The 17,603-nt window shown below is 33.5% G+C and overlaps 2 protein-coding genes and 1 long non-coding RNA gene across 3 annotated transcripts; 1 reads left to right on the top strand and 2 right to left on the bottom strand.

Moving 5' to 3' along the window:
* Nucleotides 1-6,237: 6,237 nt before the first annotated feature.
* On the bottom strand, nt 6,238-8,497 carry LOC134274251 (uncharacterized). Its single transcript, XM_062756508.1, has 2 exons — nt 8,414-8,497; nt 6,238-8,314 (listed from the first exon to the last, which is right to left on the bottom strand). The coding sequence occupies exon 2, from the start codon at nt 8,311-8,313 to the stop codon at nt 6,265-6,267; it is 2,049 nt and encodes a 682-aa protein (XP_062612492.1). The 5' UTR covers nt 8,314; nt 8,414-8,497; the 3' UTR covers nt 6,238-6,264.
* A 403-nt stretch (nt 8,498-8,900) lies between these two features.
* Nucleotides 8,901-13,624, top strand: LOC134274249 (uncharacterized). The gene is made up of 3 exons (XR_009993582.1): nt 8,901-8,964; nt 13,091-13,214; nt 13,435-13,624. It is a non-coding gene; the product is annotated as an uncharacterized LOC134274249 (long non-coding RNA).
* Nucleotides 13,625-15,259: 1,635 nt separating this feature from the next.
* On the bottom strand, nt 15,260-17,297 carry LOC134274250 (uncharacterized). The gene is made up of 3 exons (XM_062756507.1): nt 17,212-17,297; nt 16,577-16,814; nt 15,260-16,327 (listed from the first exon to the last, which is right to left on the bottom strand). The coding sequence occupies exons 1-3, from the start codon at nt 17,295-17,297 to the stop codon at nt 15,260-15,262; spliced, it is 1,392 nt and encodes a 463-aa protein (XP_062612491.1).
* Between the last annotated feature and the right edge of the window lie 306 nt (nt 17,298-17,603).

The raw sequence follows: 17,603 nt of genomic DNA, 5'->3' as shown, positions 1-17,603 counted from the left end.
ATCTGCATTCTTCGACACAAAGACAAATTACTAACAGCTTCATTGTACCTTTGCCTATTAACATTTTTATAAATAATAAAGTCCTGCAAAAGTCTTTGTTTGGTGATACAAATGAGATGTAGTGTTTTATCATATCTCCTGGTTCTGTAGTAAAACAATGCTAGACAGAGTAAAAAAGACACAGGACCTAATCTTGCTGCCATTTTCAACATGCCACAAATTGTTGTATTTACATAATAGATACTTTTATTTGTGTAACATGAAGTACTGTTTGCCATTATGAAGGCTAAACGAAAAAGTGTCTGAGCAGTACAGTACTGTAATGTTATTATCTGGTATGGTGAGATTGATAACTGAGAAAGTTTGTTCATTGATTTTAAGTAAAGATAAGATTCCCATATGTGTTGAATAAAAAAACTTAATTTAGATACTTCATACATGCCACATATATCTAAATCTGCAACACTCATCAATTCTCCCGCAGCAGGGGATAACACAAAGGTCGGGCTACATAGGGCTGGTTCTAGGATTGATCTGAGAGTCGGACTCCGCAGTAGACAGGACACACCCATTTCGTAATTCTGATAAAGCTGCTGTAAAAGAGATTCACGTGCATCATCAACAATTTTGTTGAAAAACATGTTGTTTTTTGGAATAAAAAAACTTGGGAAAACTCCACGATAAACGCAATGAATAAGATATCTAAAACACCTCCAAAAGCAACCCAATAACTTGTTTGGGCACCACTTAACTTGTCCTAATTGCATCATCCAGAACATTGTGGTCTTCATGAAATATGAACACAGTAGTGATAACTTCCTATAGTTAATAACTTCCTTCAGATATATTTTCAGAAGTCCGTAACATAGAAATTGTGTATGATTCATGGTACACACTACTTGTTGCTCTGCTTGTGAAAATGATAATCTCCATTCCAATTTGTTAGAATTCACATCAACTTTACTACCAATAGGCACACAGTGGCATTCATTTTTTAGGATTTTTTGTAACACACGTACCGGCGGCCAGGTGTGTCTCTGACATCTGTCAACCCAACTTCCTAATAGTTTGGGCCAAGGAAAAGAGACTAAACACATAGCAGCATCGAATTCAATTGATCCATGGAATCCACTGCTACAAGGACCATTGATTCTTAAAGGTTCAGTATATACCCCAGTCAGCAGCTGTAAATGCACTTCTCTCCACAGACAACTAGATATATAAGCACAGCCATTACAGGGAACAAGACAAGATGTCGTGATTTTGTTTTGTGTTGGTGTCAGGAGACGTAATCTGACGAATCCTGGTGGTGTATCGGAATCTTCCATCAGCAAAATAATATGTTTTGTTGGATCAAAAAGCCGAAACTGGCAGATATCAGTTATTAATTTAAAATTACAATTCCAGAACATTATGTCCCTGTCCGATGCTACCAACCGAACCCCCTCTCTATGACTCCCACTCCCCATCTTCATCATAACAAGTCCTGCTTGATTATGAACAGTTTTCACTATCATCTCCTCCATGTCCAACACGTCCCTTCTGATGGCCTCCTCTGTCGGTGTCCCAATCTTACGACACAGACCAACGTACAGGACCTCTGATAGACTGGAAACATGGTCCATTCTGTACGTTATGTTCATATTATAGAAAAAAAGTTATTATTTTATATCATTTGTGAAAAATGCAACACATCCGTTAGACTTTCAGATATACACAAAGATAAATACATGTAACATTATTGAGTTTCATTATAATCTCTCTACAAATGGTTGACTGTGCCTTTTGACATGTCAGTTAAAGGGAAATACCAGTCCCCAGAAAAACTTGTTTCGTTTTAGCATTATAACAGTTATTACACTCGTAAACTGAGAGATACAGGTGATTTTTGGTACATGTATATGCATTTATAATTGGGTCGAAGGAAAAGAGAATGGGGGTCCTCAGAGTCGCAGAAATAATTTAAATGTATAGAAATAATAATATTCTTTCATTTAAATATGTTAAATGTGATTCGTCGAGAATGATTTATTAAAAAGTTCTTTTACCCGCTTAATGATGATATGATAAATACATGTATTGCATGTGTTGAGTTACACTCAACAATACGCAGTATTTATATACATATTGTTGATCGGTAAACATGTATGATTTAAATATTTAAATAGATATATATTAAAGACCAGCTACAAGAGCTACATGTATTTATATTCAGCAGCAACCCCTTCAGTTCCCTTATCGTTCTCATCTTTTCACATCTATTGTGAAGTCCAGCTTTACAACTGTGAACGCATTTTTCCTTAAAATTTATGACAGAATATATTTGAATTTTTTTCTTCATTTGGACTTGTCAGGTGTTTATGTTATACTTTTTCTGATATTTTTATCGGGATGTTAGATATTTATATCGTATTTTTCCATTACAATAATTATGACCATAAATTATGTATCCGTAAGACCTATCAGATTGTACAAATGCCACCAAGAGGCACATGAATGGGGAAGAGGAGGTGGCAATGTCTCTCTTTTTAGCTTGATTATATTTATTGCATTATTGATTCTTTAACAGGTCCTGTTTAATGACAGTAAAACAGTTTATATGTGACCACTTTATATCAAATACCGTAGACTAAGTTTCATTGTGAGAAGCTGGAAAACAAGGGCAATTCAAGACAGTGCATGATAAATAAATGGAAAAGAATCAGCAAACGATAGTGAAAATGAAAGCTTCATTAAAGCGTCTGGAAAACTTGTTAAAATTCCCGACGAAATATTCACTGAAATAGGTGACATTTACTGCAACCAATGCTTGTTTAATAGAAAAATGAGAAAGTGAATTTCAATGATAAAAATTTATAATGGGCATCAAAAATGAATACCTTCCTTGCCAACAAAAAATTATACCAACTTATGTACTCATGACGAATTTCAACAAATACTATTTGATGTATGATTGACTTTAAGACGCATATTAAATTTGATAGATATAATTTGGGGCGTAGTTTACTCTGTTTTTAAGAAACATTTGACGGCGAAAAAGCTTATTACTCAAAGATCACCCTTTATTTTGAAAAATGAGTGAAAACGACAGCGTGTACGAATGTCTAAACAATCATTTTAAAATAACAGTAATTGTAGTTATCCACGTTTGTTTGATATTAAAACAGATAATGAAACTTGAATTTAGTGCTTAAAACCCTCAAAACAAAACTTACTATAAGATGTACTTGATAAAAAAAAGCCAAGGTCTGACAAGAGCAAAGGATTGCAAGAGCACAGAGACAGATTTATAAGCAATTTTCTTAAATATTAGTGGTATTGTTGTTTAAATTAGTATTCGGAGAGACAATTTAATTTCTGGAGGAGTCTAGAAATCAAATGTTTTGCAAAAACTCGAAAGGTTAATTAGAGGAAGGACCCATAATCAGGAATCCACTACATTAAATTTCTTCACGACAGCGTCCAAACCCGCACGCCCTTAAGACTAAAGGAGTTTTAGGGATAAACCTAGAGTTTATGTTTTTTCACATTAACAATATTCCCCTTTACAAAATTTAAAAAAAAATTTTTTTGTCCTTTTTTACTTGTTTCTATTTCCAGATGGAAGAAACAAGTCCAAGAATTCACTGGATCTGCCATTTATCGGTATACTAAGGATCATACCCAAAATTGAGTTCTAAAAACAATCAGAAATTGGCTAAAAATGTTACAGACAAGGTTTTAATTAAAAGAGATTAATAAGTTATATTAAATCATGAAGACTAATTCATTGAAAAGGGTCTTTTGCTTCTTTGCGAGCACCGAATACAATATTTATTGAACAGTCCTTGTAATCCACTTGCCCCGTGGGGATCCGGGTTAGAATAGGTCATCAGTACCCCCTTGCCTGTCGTAAAAGGCGACTAAATGGGACGGTCCTTCGGATGAGACCGTATAAACCGAGACCCCGTGTCACAGCAGGTGTGGCACGATAAAGATCCCTCCCTGCTCAAAGGCCGTAAGTGCCTAAATTTGCAGCCCATCACCGGCAATGGTGACGTCTCCATATCAGTGAAATATTCTGGAGAGGGATGTTAAACAGTATACAATCAATCAATCATTATCCACTTAATGTTTTTTGTAGTTTTACAGAATTTCACTTCACCAAAGAAAAATTTAGATGATTTATTATATATATATAAAAACACATCATCAATAAACAGAATATTGACTATTTTTATTCTAGAACTGTCATCCTTGTTTTAAGGTCTTGTGATGACTAACTCCAGATCATTTATATGTATTTAAATATATGTGCATGAAAGTGAAATCAATAGCTTGACGGCAAAAGCCAAATATTATATAATATCTTTTACAATTCATGGTAAGCAAATATGAAATGAATTCGCAGGGGGAATAAGGAAGCATACAAAATTTTCTACCATGGATAAATCAGTGCTGCATTATGACGTCATAGTAGGCAAGATGACGTCAATTTTAGAAATAAAGTTTTCGTAATATTGGTATTTAGCTATGTAATTTAACTCTAGAAAATGATTAGAAACGTGTAAACATTAACAAAAATAAAATGCGTTTATCTTGTTATGTTGTAGCAGTCATTAAGATTGAAATCTATTATCGATGACGTCATATGTGTACATCAAGTAACTCGGAAATTGATTATGTCGTGTAAAGAGAATTTGGCTAAGACGGCATGTTCAAAGATACGTAAAATGGAGTTTAAAAGGAATTATCGGAAATACTGTGTTAAATTCATATGGAGTTCAATTAATTTGACAGGTATGCTTATTTATTCTCATCGATTATATTCTCTTTCGAAGACAGTCAGCTATATTACGTATCCGGGTCGGCCTATCGTCTGTCATTCTTGACCAAAAATGCAACAGAACAACAATAAGCTGGATAATTCAAAACATACGATGAGTAAATATTCAAAGTTTGCGCTAAAACAAACTTGGAAAGTGCTGCTAGAATCCCGAGTTAAACATGGTTGTACGAAAAATCACGATTCATATGTATAAAATTCAAAACAAAGGGTAAGGTTTCGTGCGAATGTGTGGAATAAATATTTTACGGACAAGATAGTGGGATTCTAGCAGCACTTTTTAGATAAAATAGATGTTTTTCAGTTATATTACATACTCAAAGAAATTACCAAACTCCGGGGTATTGTTGTTCTGTAAGCCTTTTTATTAAGGAAAATTTTGCTATTAATAGAAGTCACGTGATACCATGGCGGTGATGCACGTCTTTGCCGTAGACAGGCTGTTATCTGTATGCAAAAGTAAAAAAAAGTTTACGTTTATCAGTGGTTTTGGTAATTTATTAAACTAAATTTTCTTCAAAAAGTCTAAATTTCCCGAGAAATTACTCATATGCTTTCTTAACATACCTGCGTTATCAAAATGTTTAAAGCGTTTCCATCATTACAGAATTAAGATTTAAGAAAGTGGTTACTGGTATTATACGAAATAATGTATAGAATATTCAATTGATGTGGATACTCAATTCCTTTGTAGTTTTCTAGCATTTATTTTGAAGATGCATTCTCAAAATAAATCATAGACAACTAATGGATATTTAAATTCAAGTCTACTTTTGAGGTATATTATCTTCATACAGTTTCGCTTCATCTGTGTCCTTAACAAGTGATGCTTCAATTCCTGATCTACAACTCTTTTAATTGCGATAGAAACCTTGCAAAACATATTTCACACGTGTACATATCTCTGCAATTGTTCTTTAAAACATTCTTTTCTTTTATTTTTATGGTTCTTGACTAAGCGACTCTTCATAAGCTGTAACGCCCCCGAGTAAATATACAACATATGGAAGATTTTAGAATGACGTTTACATATGTGTAACATATTTATGTTTTTGTCAGTAAAATCAACGAGACAGTGTAATATTTTAACAGATAATACTATACTACATAGTACATGTACAACTCAAGTAATAACAATATTACATGATTTGGATTACATTGACATCCAGAAAAAGTTAATTTTAAAACAATGGTCATTCCGAGTTCCTTTAACAGTTCTCAAGATAAAATACATTAATTTCATACTCCTTCAGAATGGTCAACTGTATATTTAAAGGTTTCAGGTACAGGTTTTATAGCAGAAATAAAGTATTTATAATTCTTAAAATTTCATCCGTTTTTTTTAAAAATATATTTTCCCTTACATTATGTTCATGTCTAGCTGCTGCGTCCTGATTCACAGTTCTACAATTACGATAGTAACATTTAGAAACCTATATTTACATGTGTCCATTTTTCTGTAATTGCTGTTTAACACATTTTATTCTAAAATCTGAAGCTTCTTTTATTCTTTGGAATGGGTCCTGTTTGAGCGACTCTTCAAAAGACCGTAAAGCCCCGTGTAAGTCTCCCACAACATGCTGACAGATTCCTAGTATCTGCCAGGATAGGTCTCTGATATGTAAAGGCACAAATGTCCCGTCATCGGAGAGCAGCAGTGTCTGTAGGTCTGTCAGTGACTGTAAACACTGAGATCTATTATCTAGTCTATACTGAGATAACACTGACAACATCTCTACTATAACAAACGGTGATACACTTAAGAATGACTGTCCATTATTCTGACTCACACATTGCTCTACATATAATTCTTCAATATAGGGGGTATTTTCAAATAAACGCACATCCTTAACCCCTGCTATCCTCATTCTTCTAGATAAAGGCAGATTACCTACAGCTTCATTGTATCTCTGCCTATCAACATTACGTTTATACATAATAAAGGATTGTGATAGTCTTTGTTTAGTGATATAAGTTATGTGTAGTGTTTTATCATACCTTCCTGTTCTATAGTAATACAATGCGAAATAAAGTACATCAGACATATATCCTATTCTTGCTGCCATTTTCAACATGCCACAAATTATTGAATCAAAGTTATAGATATTTTTATGTGTGTAACATTTCGCAATGTTTGTAATTATGAAGGCTAAATGAACAAGAGTCTGAGCAGTAAAGTACTGTAATGTTAACAACTTGTATGGTGAGATTGATAACTGAGAAAGTGTGTTAATTGTTTTTAAGTAAAGATAAAAGTCCAATATGTGTTGAATATAAAAACTTAATTTAGATACTTCATTTAAGACACACATATCTATTTCAACAATACTCATGAATTCTCCGTCAGCAGGAGATAAAACAAAGGACGGGCTACTGAGGGCGGGTTCTAGGATGGATCTGAGAGTCGGACTCAGCAGTAAACAGGACACACCCATTCTGTAATACTGAAAAAGTTGTTGTAAGAGAGATTCACGTGCATCACCAACGACTTTGTTTATGAACATGTTATTCCCTGGAATGAAAAAATTAGGAAAAACTCCAAGGTAAACACTTTTAAGAATATATTTTAAACACATCCAAAAACAATCTAATAAGTTGTTTGGGCACCATCTAACTTGTTCTAATTGCATCATCCAGAACATTGTGGTCTTCATAAAATATGAACACAGCAATGGTACCTTTCTATGGTTAATAACTTCCTTCAGATATATTTTCAGAAGTCCGTAACATAGAAATTGTGTATGATTCATGGTACACACTAGTTGTTGCTCGGCTTGTGAAAAAGATAACCTCCATTCCAATTCGTTAGAAGTTGTATCAACTTTACTACTAATAGGTACACAGTGACATTCATTTTTTAGGATTTTTTCTAACACAGATGACGGCGGCCAGGTGTGTCTCTGACATCTGTCAACCCAATTCCCTAATATTTTAGGCCAAGGAAAAGTGGCTAAACAATAAGCGACATCGATTTCAATAGATCCATAAAAACCACTGCTACAAGGACCATGGATTCTAAAATTTGCAATGTTGGAATCTTTATTAATACTGGCCTGAAAGTACCTTTCTCTCCACAGGCGACTAGATATATAAGCCCCGCCATTAAAGAGAACAAGGCATGTTATTGTGAATTTGTGTCGGGCTGGTGTCAGGAGGCGAAGTTTGACGAATCCTTGCGGTGTATCAGAATCTTCCATAATCACAATATCATGTCTTGTTGTATTATAAAACTGGAACTGGGACACGTCAGTTATTAGTTTATACTTACAATTCCAAAACATTTTATCTATATCAGATGATCTCAACCTAAACCCCTCTCTATAACTACCACTCTGCATTACAGCAATTCCTTTATGATTATAAACAGGTTTCATTGTCATCTCCTCTATGTCCATCACGTCCCTCCTGATGGCCACTTCTGTCGGTGTCCCTATCTTACCACACAGACCAACATACACGACCTCTGATAGACGGGGAATGTGCTCCATTCTGTCAATGTAAATAAGTGTTGTTTATATTATAGAACGTAAAGCGATAATTTTGTATCTTTTTTTTTAATTCAATATATCATCACTAATTGATACATACATGTAAAACTATTAGGATGTCTTATATTCTCTCTGCAAATGGCGGTCTGTACGTTATTTAAAGGGAAATACCCGTAAAACCTTGTTTCGTTTTCTTTTTAGCATTATAATAGTTGTTTCAGTCATATACTAAGAGAAATAGGTGACGTGTACGCATGTAGTTTGGTCGATGAAAGAGAGCATGGAAATTTTCAGAGTCGTAGAATTAAAATCAGACGTTGTCCCTGTGTCTTTAATGTATAATAATATAATTCTATGCACAGGTACTTGTGGACAGAGCCGCCCCAACTCCCCAAATATACAAAAATCCAGGTCAAAATATTTTTAAATGTTTTTTTTTTATGAATCATTCTTCTAGTTCACATTTCCAATGTATTCCGTGTGTATAGCAATAAATCACTTGAGTTTACCGAGGTGACCTAAAAAGCAAATAGAAAAGAGGATAACAATTAACAAGGACCTAATGCAGTTCTTTTTTTTAGGACAGAGGAATATTTAGTGATCACGTAAAATCTAGCTAAGTTGTGATACTGGTCCCTGTGATCCACAATAGTAAGACACTCTTTTAATGACCAAGTATATTTTATTTCTTTGACCATATTTTTTTTTTTACCATTATCGTTTTTGTAACAATCAACAATATTTCTAAATTCTTCAGTCAAAAGCTTTGTGTGTCCTTTACATAGTTGAACAACTCGTTTTGACATGTTCCTCTGCTTCCTCTAGCTTCTAAATTATTATATAATTTTTATATATTTTAAATTATACAAACAATAGTTACTTTTAGCATAGTAATTTTTTTTTTTTAAGAAACTTGAATACAAACAAAATATACATTAAAAATTTTAAGAGTTATCGCTCCTACCTTGCAGAGAACAACCTTATATTATGTCTGCATGAAATTCAGGCGCGGATCTAGAAATATTTCAATTGGAAGTTTAAAAGAGGGGGAGGGGGTTGAAGAGGGAAAGAATTGTTATAACGTATGTTTACATATACTAACTTAACTTAAGAGAACACATGAATGAAAGTATCGTTTTTAAATGAGGGAGAACAGTCAGCCTGGGTGAAAATTACTAAATTTGGATTTATACGTAAAATATTTTGACAAAGAAAATAAAATCTCCGAACTCTAAAATAATCCTATTTATTGAAGGGGAAGGAGACTTTGTTACCTTTATATATACCTACATTAGACGTTCAATGAACATTTTCTGTAGTTAAAACACAACAAAAAATTTGGACTTTATTCTTTGTCTAGCAGATCTAATGGAGAAGGGAGTGCAACCCCCCTTACCCCCCCCCCCCCCACCCCGTGGGTCCGCCTCTGAATTCCTAAATTCTTTGATTCCTACAGAGAATGCATATGACTCTTTAGTATGAAAACACGAAGTCAAATGCATAGAACAATAAGTTAAGTGCAATTAAATTTAGGATTAAAAATAATGTGCTTCTTCCCTTTCCAGAATAACATGAGTAAGCTTTAAGACAACTCAAATAAGAGACACGACAATCATGGACAAATAAGGACAAAAAGAGTGGTAAGGAACCAGTCATAATTAATAGGAAGTACGAGAGAAGAGTATCCTTATTTTGTTTTGACTGTTGTTTATACATATATGCAAATGAACCATCTTTTGGCACATATCTCTGAGGAATTAAGGGGGCAGCCCCCCTTTTTCAGACATACTTGAAGTTTTTACTATGAAAAATGTTTAATGAAAGTCCAGTCGATCCACAGGGGCTGGTAACATACTGTATTGGATTTTAAGGAATCTCTATATGTCTCTTATTGTATACATATAGTTATTACGTAAAATCCAATACAGTATGTTACCGGCCCCTGTGAGTCGATCACCCAACTTTTTGTCACAATATACAAAATAGGGCAATGTAGTATGAGTAAGTAAAAATTTGCTTATAAATGTTGGAACTTTGCTCCAACCCCAATGAAAAAAGATATTGCGATTTTGTAAAACTTTCCTTTTCCTTTATATTTCTTGTCAAGTTGTTTCAGATCAGTTACCCCCCCCCCCCCTTCTAATACGATGCTACGTCCCTGATCTTTATGAAGACTGCAAGTGATACATGTAATCATGCTCATGCAGCCATATGATTTTTTCAGGTTTCAAATATTCATGCTTCGTTTATATGTCTTCATTATAAGATAGATTTTTGACATGCTGGGTAGGACGTAAAATTGATGTTATCTTCCCATATTCTCATATCTGTATAATTTATTCATGATATCCGGATTGAACTGTACACTTAAATTGCCACACAAGAAGTGGTATATATGATCTCATGAAACTTTATTATAGTGCCGGTCTACACCATGAACTACTTTATCCTAGCTACAATGCAAACATGCATATTTATTTACGAGTATTTCAGCATGGCTTTTAGAAATATAAGAGGTATTCAAATTAATAGTTTGTCAACAAATAAATAATAGAAATTATTTTGCATCTGCCATCCATCAGCACATGCCTTTAACAAACTCAGGGATTTAATACTGGGTAGAATTGCAAAAAAACAATTGAATTCCTTGAAATTAAAAATTTATGCGTGACCAAATTTAAAGCCGCTTGGTCCGATTGTAATCGCTAAAAAATATATTCATTTTTCTTCTTGAAAAATAATTGTCCATAAATTATTTCAACTTTGGTCAAATTATATCCCCAAAGTCTTTTTCTTTTTAAAGATATCAAAATTCAAAAGTTAAAAAAATAATTTTTGTTAGGTCACACAATAAATAATCCTTTGTTGACATTTGTTGACATTGCGTGAAGTCATCTTCGAAAAAATAAATTTATCGCTTACATGTATAACTCGTGAAGAACAAACCCGAGCATTTTTTCCACAACAAAGTGTACACAGGCAATATTCTAGCCCTCGTTACTAAACCCCCTTTTTTCCTTTATTCTGTAAATATGCATATTAATATAAAAATTACTATGGATTATATTCAATTAATTCCTTAATTTTTAAAAGATAGTTCATGAGTTAGGATTCTACTAATTGAAAAAAATACTCGGGTTTGAAATCTCTTCATTATTAAATATATCCGATAAAGGTATTTTTTTCAAAGGTGACTTCAAAACAGATCTTAACTTCCCGTCAGGAACTGCTGTTTATCAACAAGGTTTTTGGTATATGTTTTCTAAGCAAGGATTGTTGTAATAAACTATTAAATCAATCTTATAATTAATTTTTATATATTATCTATGTAATGACATACTTTCATTGTTAAAGATAATATGTGCCTGTTTCGGATGAAGCGGCTTTAATAAAGTAAGCAAAAAACATAATGATGAAACATGTGGAGATTGAACTTTAAGATAGATTGAAAACTAAATATTCGTGTTTCTTGCTCAAGAACATCATAACTAATTTTATTTCAATCTAAAATCACAAGACTCGTGATCTTGATTGACTAAATCGAAGCATGTTGGGGAAATCTAGTTTCATAAAAAACAAAGTATTACAATGTGTTGTCGTTTTTCTTTAAAATACCATGGAAAAAATTTCTTCCGTTCTAAACTTTACTGTTTTCTATGCCTGCACGTGCTGATTAATTTCAAACCACACTTTTATGAATAATTTACCTGATCCACTATACGTCTCGTTGTAGTCTCATGCACTTAATCTCGTCAGAGCCTCAAGGCCTTCGAATACCTCGGGTATTATACATGTTATTGGTAAACATCGAAAAAAGATTAGAAGAAATGAAGACAACTATTATAACTCAACATTGAAACATGCGTTTTATTCGTGATATTAAACTCTATTTTTGCGCAATACGGCGTGACTGTGTGCTCGCATAAATATTATTCTTGTGTAAATTTGTATTATTTTACTTAGATTATATTGAGCAATGTTCAAAATTTGTAAAAGAAATTGTCTTGCTTATAAAAGATTTAGGTCTTTATCATAAAAATAAGGTGTCGCAAAAAAGTGATTTACAGTATATATGAGGGCTGTTCAATATATTTAAGGGTCAGCTTGGGTATATAACAATTATTGAAATATTCATGCTTGTCGATCCAGTCAATGTGCTTTTTCTTGTAAAAAACATCTAATAATTGACAGCTTAATCAAAAAGTTCATCACTCATCAGAATTTTGTTAAAATATATATATAGCAGATATTTAGGACACAGTGTGTAGATGTGCATATTACCAGGAAATTCAAATTCATTTATTTTTTCCTTGAATTTTTCGCACTTTTTAACTTAGATTTTTGTCTATACCTTTAATATAGAGAAGAACAGTTTGTCAGCGCAACTTCTATTAAACCGCTGCACAGAATTTCGTCAAACTTTGCAGATATTTAGTACACAGTGTACAGATGTGCATATTACCAGGATACCAGGTATTCTGATTCCGTAATTTTCCTGGGGAATTTCAGCACTTTTCAACTTAGATTTTTGGCCATATCTTGAACATGAAATGAACAGGTTTACAACGCAACTCCTCTTAAATTGCTGCACAGAATTTTGTCAAACTTTGCAGATACACTGTACAAGTATTTAGGACACAATGTGTATATGTGCATATAACCTGTAAATTCCAATTCATTTAATTTTTTATGGGACTTTCAGCACTTTGCGTTTAGGGGGAGCTTGAGGTCTGCGAGCTTGTTCACTTTTTCTTTCATCATAGATGTTTTGTTGCAGGTCCCTCTTGGTGATAAAACAAGGCTAGCAAATCTTCCACCACTGAAGAGTGGGGATATTAGGACCCACCTCCAGGAACAGCCTCAGAAATTGACTGCCCTTGACCTACAGCTATCCTCCTTAGGTTTGTTGTGTCATTCATAACTTCATTTTGCAAGATTTATGACTGGTATTGCTTGCAGACATTACAGTAAACCTATATAAACAGTAAAAAGTCTTTAAGGAAGACAGAGTTAACTAAATGTTCTTTTGTTAAATAGTGATGAAATTAAAGTGTTAGATAATATGGACAGAAAGAGATTTTAAAATTCACAAATTATTTATGCCATCAAAAACATTTACAGGTTAGGTGTCAGTGATTGGAATAGCGCGGGGATTTGAGATAGACATAGACGTGACACAGAGAGTTTACACCCCAGGGGCTCTTGGGATTTATCAGAGACCCCTGATGTTGAGGGAGGCCGATGCTTTCCATAGAAAAAGGATATAGAATACATTTAAATACTTTGGAACAAATCTAAACTGCTGCTATCAAAGGGAGAGCGTTTATAATCTGATGTGTGTTACTTAAAATTAAAATGAAAAATTAAACTTATTTCATATACATATACTTTGTATTTGTTTTTACCTCTACAGGTCAGAACCAAAAGAAATTATGGGATGGTAAGGTATCCTTTGTCCGTTCATCTGTCTAGCTATCTGTCTGTCTTTAAAGGGGCTGTTCAAATTTTAAAACTAAAATGTATGAAATTTTTCTTTGCCAAATGGTAGTTAACAGCTTAAGATATAATTTCTGATAATTTAAGTTTTATCTGATGGCTAATTGTTGTTATTTATTAATTGTTTAATTTATTAATTGTTTGTTATTCCAGGCTCCTTAAGTCTGCAAACAATATTTGAAAATGCTGCTCCTGCTACAGTTTTTGTCTGATTTGAATATAACATGACACACAAATAGATACACTATTAAAGATACATGCATGTAATTCTGTGTATCGATTTTTGATTGCAATGAATTGGGTTGCCATAGTTACTATAAGTAGCAATTTTTGTGAAATAATTTAAAATGCTACTTTTCCTACAGTTTTGGTCTGATTTTAATATAATGCAGCATGCATGTAGAGAGCATGCACAGGAAAGCTAAAACTTAGAAGGAAGAATCGGCGTGTTGAGTAGCATCTAATTCGTTAGAATCATGACCCACTGGGGTAAGGACAGGGCCACAATAAGGAATCCCATTTTACATTGTTTTACACTGAATTACATATGAACAATAAAAAAATTTAATCTTTTCAAGAACCACTGGACAAAAAAAGCTGAATCTTATGTGGAAGCATCCTGAAGTAGTGTATATTCTACATTTTCCACATTATGACATCAGCGGAGGGTGGGGTCACAATAGGTATTACAAGGCAGAAATTTGGTAAATAACAGCATGGCCAGTTTTACGGTACTCAGGTGAGAGATGTGGCCCATGTTTCTATTGATTCTTCCTTTGTTATAAGTACAAACCAGTAGAGCTACAGCGTCGACAAAGACGTCTATTCTTAATAATCTAAATGTAAAACACTTAAAAATTTCTTTGTGTTTTTACAGAATTTTACTTCACAATAGTAAAATGTTAGGTGAAACATCATCAGTGAACAGTATAATGCCTTTTTTTACAGAACTGTAAATCTTAATTGTTTTAAGTCCTGCATTGATAACCTCTAGATTATTTAGACGTATTAAAATATGTACATGAAATAAACACTATAGATCTGCAAGATAGAGTAAGATCAATATATCTCGACGACAAAAGCCGAAAATTATGGAGTATTTTTTACAATTTTTGGTTTGCAAATATGAAATGAATTGTCAGAATTTTTGAAGAGTTTTTATCATTACAAAGTTAATATTAAAGAAAGTGGTTATTATAAGAAATATTGGAGGAAATATTCAGTTAATGTGATGCATAATTCCTTTGTAGTTTTACAGCATTTAATTTTTAAGATGCATTCTCAAAATATACATTAAAATCATATTATAGAAATTTAAGTTGAAGGTGTTTTTATTACCATCATACAGTTACGTTTTGTCTGTGTCCTTTACATTTATATAAAACAAGTGACTTTTCAATTCCTGATCTACAACACTATAAATAACGATAGAAACATTGTAAAACATATTTCACATGTTTATAGTTCTTTGTAATTGTTGTTTAATACATTCTATTCTAAAATCTGCAGCTTCTTTTATTTTGCTATATGGTTCCTGTCTAAGCGATTCTTCATAAGACTCTAAAGCCCCGTTTATGTCTCCTACAACTTGCTGACAGATTCCTAGTATCTGCCAGGATATGTCTCTTAAATATAGAGGAACGTATCTCCCATCATCATACAGCAGCAGTGTCTGTAGGTCTGTCAGTGACTGTAAAGACTGGGATATATTACCCAGTCTATAGTGAGATAACACAGACAACATCTCTACCATAACAAACGGTGATACAATTAAGAATGTCTCTCCATTTTGTTGACTCACAAACTGCTCTAAACATAATTCTTCAATACAGGGGATATTTACAGATAACTCCACATCATTCACCCAGGTTTTCTTCATTCTTCTGGACAAAGACATATTACCTACAGCTTCATTATACCTCTGCCTATCAAAAGTACCATAAATAATAAAGGATTGTGATAGTCCTTGTCTAGCGAGATACATGATGCGTACTGTCTTATCATACCTCCCTGTTCTATAGTAATACATTGCTAGATAAAGTAAATGAGACACGTACCCTAATCTTGCTGCCATTTTTAACATGCCGCAAATAATTGTATCTGAGTTATAGATAGTTTTTTGTGTACAACATGAAGTACTGTTTGCCATTAGGAAGGCTAAACGAACAAGAGTCTGAGCAGTACAGTACTGTAATGTTAATAACTGGTATGATGAGATTGATAACTGAGATAGTGTGTTCATTGATTTTAAATAAATATAGGATTCCCAAATGTGTTGAGCAGAAAAATCTTTGCTCAATATTTCTAACATGCCACACATAACTAAATCTGCAACACTTATAAATTCCCCCTCAGCAGGAGATAACATAAAGGAGGGTCTACAGAGGGCTGGTTCTAGGATTGATCTGAGAGTCGGACTCAGCAGTAAACAGGACACGCCCATTCTGTAATACTGGTAAAGCTGTTGTAAGAGAGATTCACGTGCATCATCTTCAACTTTGTTTATGAACATGTTATTCTGTGGAATGAAAAAATTAGGAAACGCTCCTTGATAAACACAATGAAGAAGATATTTTAAACAAATCGAAAAACAATCCAACAAGTTGTTTGGACACCATTTAGCTTGTCCTGATTGCATCATCCAGAACATTGCGGTCTTAAGGAAATATGAACACAGTAATGGTTCCTTTCTATTGTTAACAACTTCCTTCAGGAATATTTTCAGAAGTCCGTAACATGAAAATTGTGTATGATTTATAGTACACACCAGTTGTTGTTCGGCTTGAGAAAATGATAATCTCCATTCCAATTCGTCAGAAGCCATATTTACTTTACTACCAATAGGCATACAGTGACATTCAGTTTTTAGGATTTTTTCTAACACAGGTACCGGCGGCCAGGTGTGTCTCTGACATCTGTCAACCCAACTTCCTAACAGTTTAGGCCAAGGAAAATTGGCTAAACAGTGAGCTTCATCGAATTCAACAGATCCTACACAACCACTACTACAAGGACCATGAATTATGATATTTTCAGAGTGGAAACGTTCATTAATCCTGTTCTGAAAATAGTGTTCTCTCCAGAGAAGACTAGATAGATGAGGTCCACCATTTAAGAGAACAAGGCATTTTATCGACACTGGTGTCAGGAGGCGCAGTTTGACAAATCCTGGCGGTGTATCAAAATCTTCCATGAGCACAATAATGTGTTTTGTTGTATTATAAAACCGAGACTGCGAGATGTCAGTAATTAGTTTATAATTGCAATCTTAGAACATTGCATCCCTGTCAGATGATTTCAACCTAAATCCCTCTCTATGACTCCCACTGTACATTATAGCACAGCCTCTGTGATTATGAAAAGGTTTCTATATCATCTCTCTCTCTTATGTCCATCACATACCTTCTGATGGCCACTTCTGTCGGTGTCCCTATCTTACGACACATACCAACATACAGGACCTCTGATAGACGAGGAATGTGTTCCATTCTGTAAGTGTAAATAAGTATTGTTAATATCATAGAAAGTAAAGTAATAATTTTGTATCATTTTCTTTTAGAAATTTAATATATTATGACTGATAGATACATACATGTAACACTATTTAGGTTTCTTATATTCTCTCTGCAAATGACGGTCTGTACGTTATTTAAAGGAAAATACCCGTAAAACCTTGTTTCGTTTTCTTTTTAGCATTTATAATAGTTATTACAGTCATAAACTAAGAGAAATAGGTGATTTTTTGTACACGTATACGCATGTAGTTGGGTCGATGAAAGAGAGAATCGAAATTT

Source organism: Saccostrea cucullata, unplaced genomic scaffold (genome assembly GCF_032062105.1).
Source record: "Saccostrea cucullata isolate Sc308-1 unplaced genomic scaffold, CSIRO_AGI_Scuc_v1 ctg7985, whole genome shotgun sequence".
Classification (NCBI taxonomy): domain Eukaryota; kingdom Metazoa; phylum Mollusca; class Bivalvia; order Ostreida; family Ostreidae; genus Saccostrea; species Saccostrea cuccullata.
The sequence above is the reverse complement of the archived record's forward strand: the minus strand, read 5'-3'. Positions and strand labels throughout refer to the sequence as shown.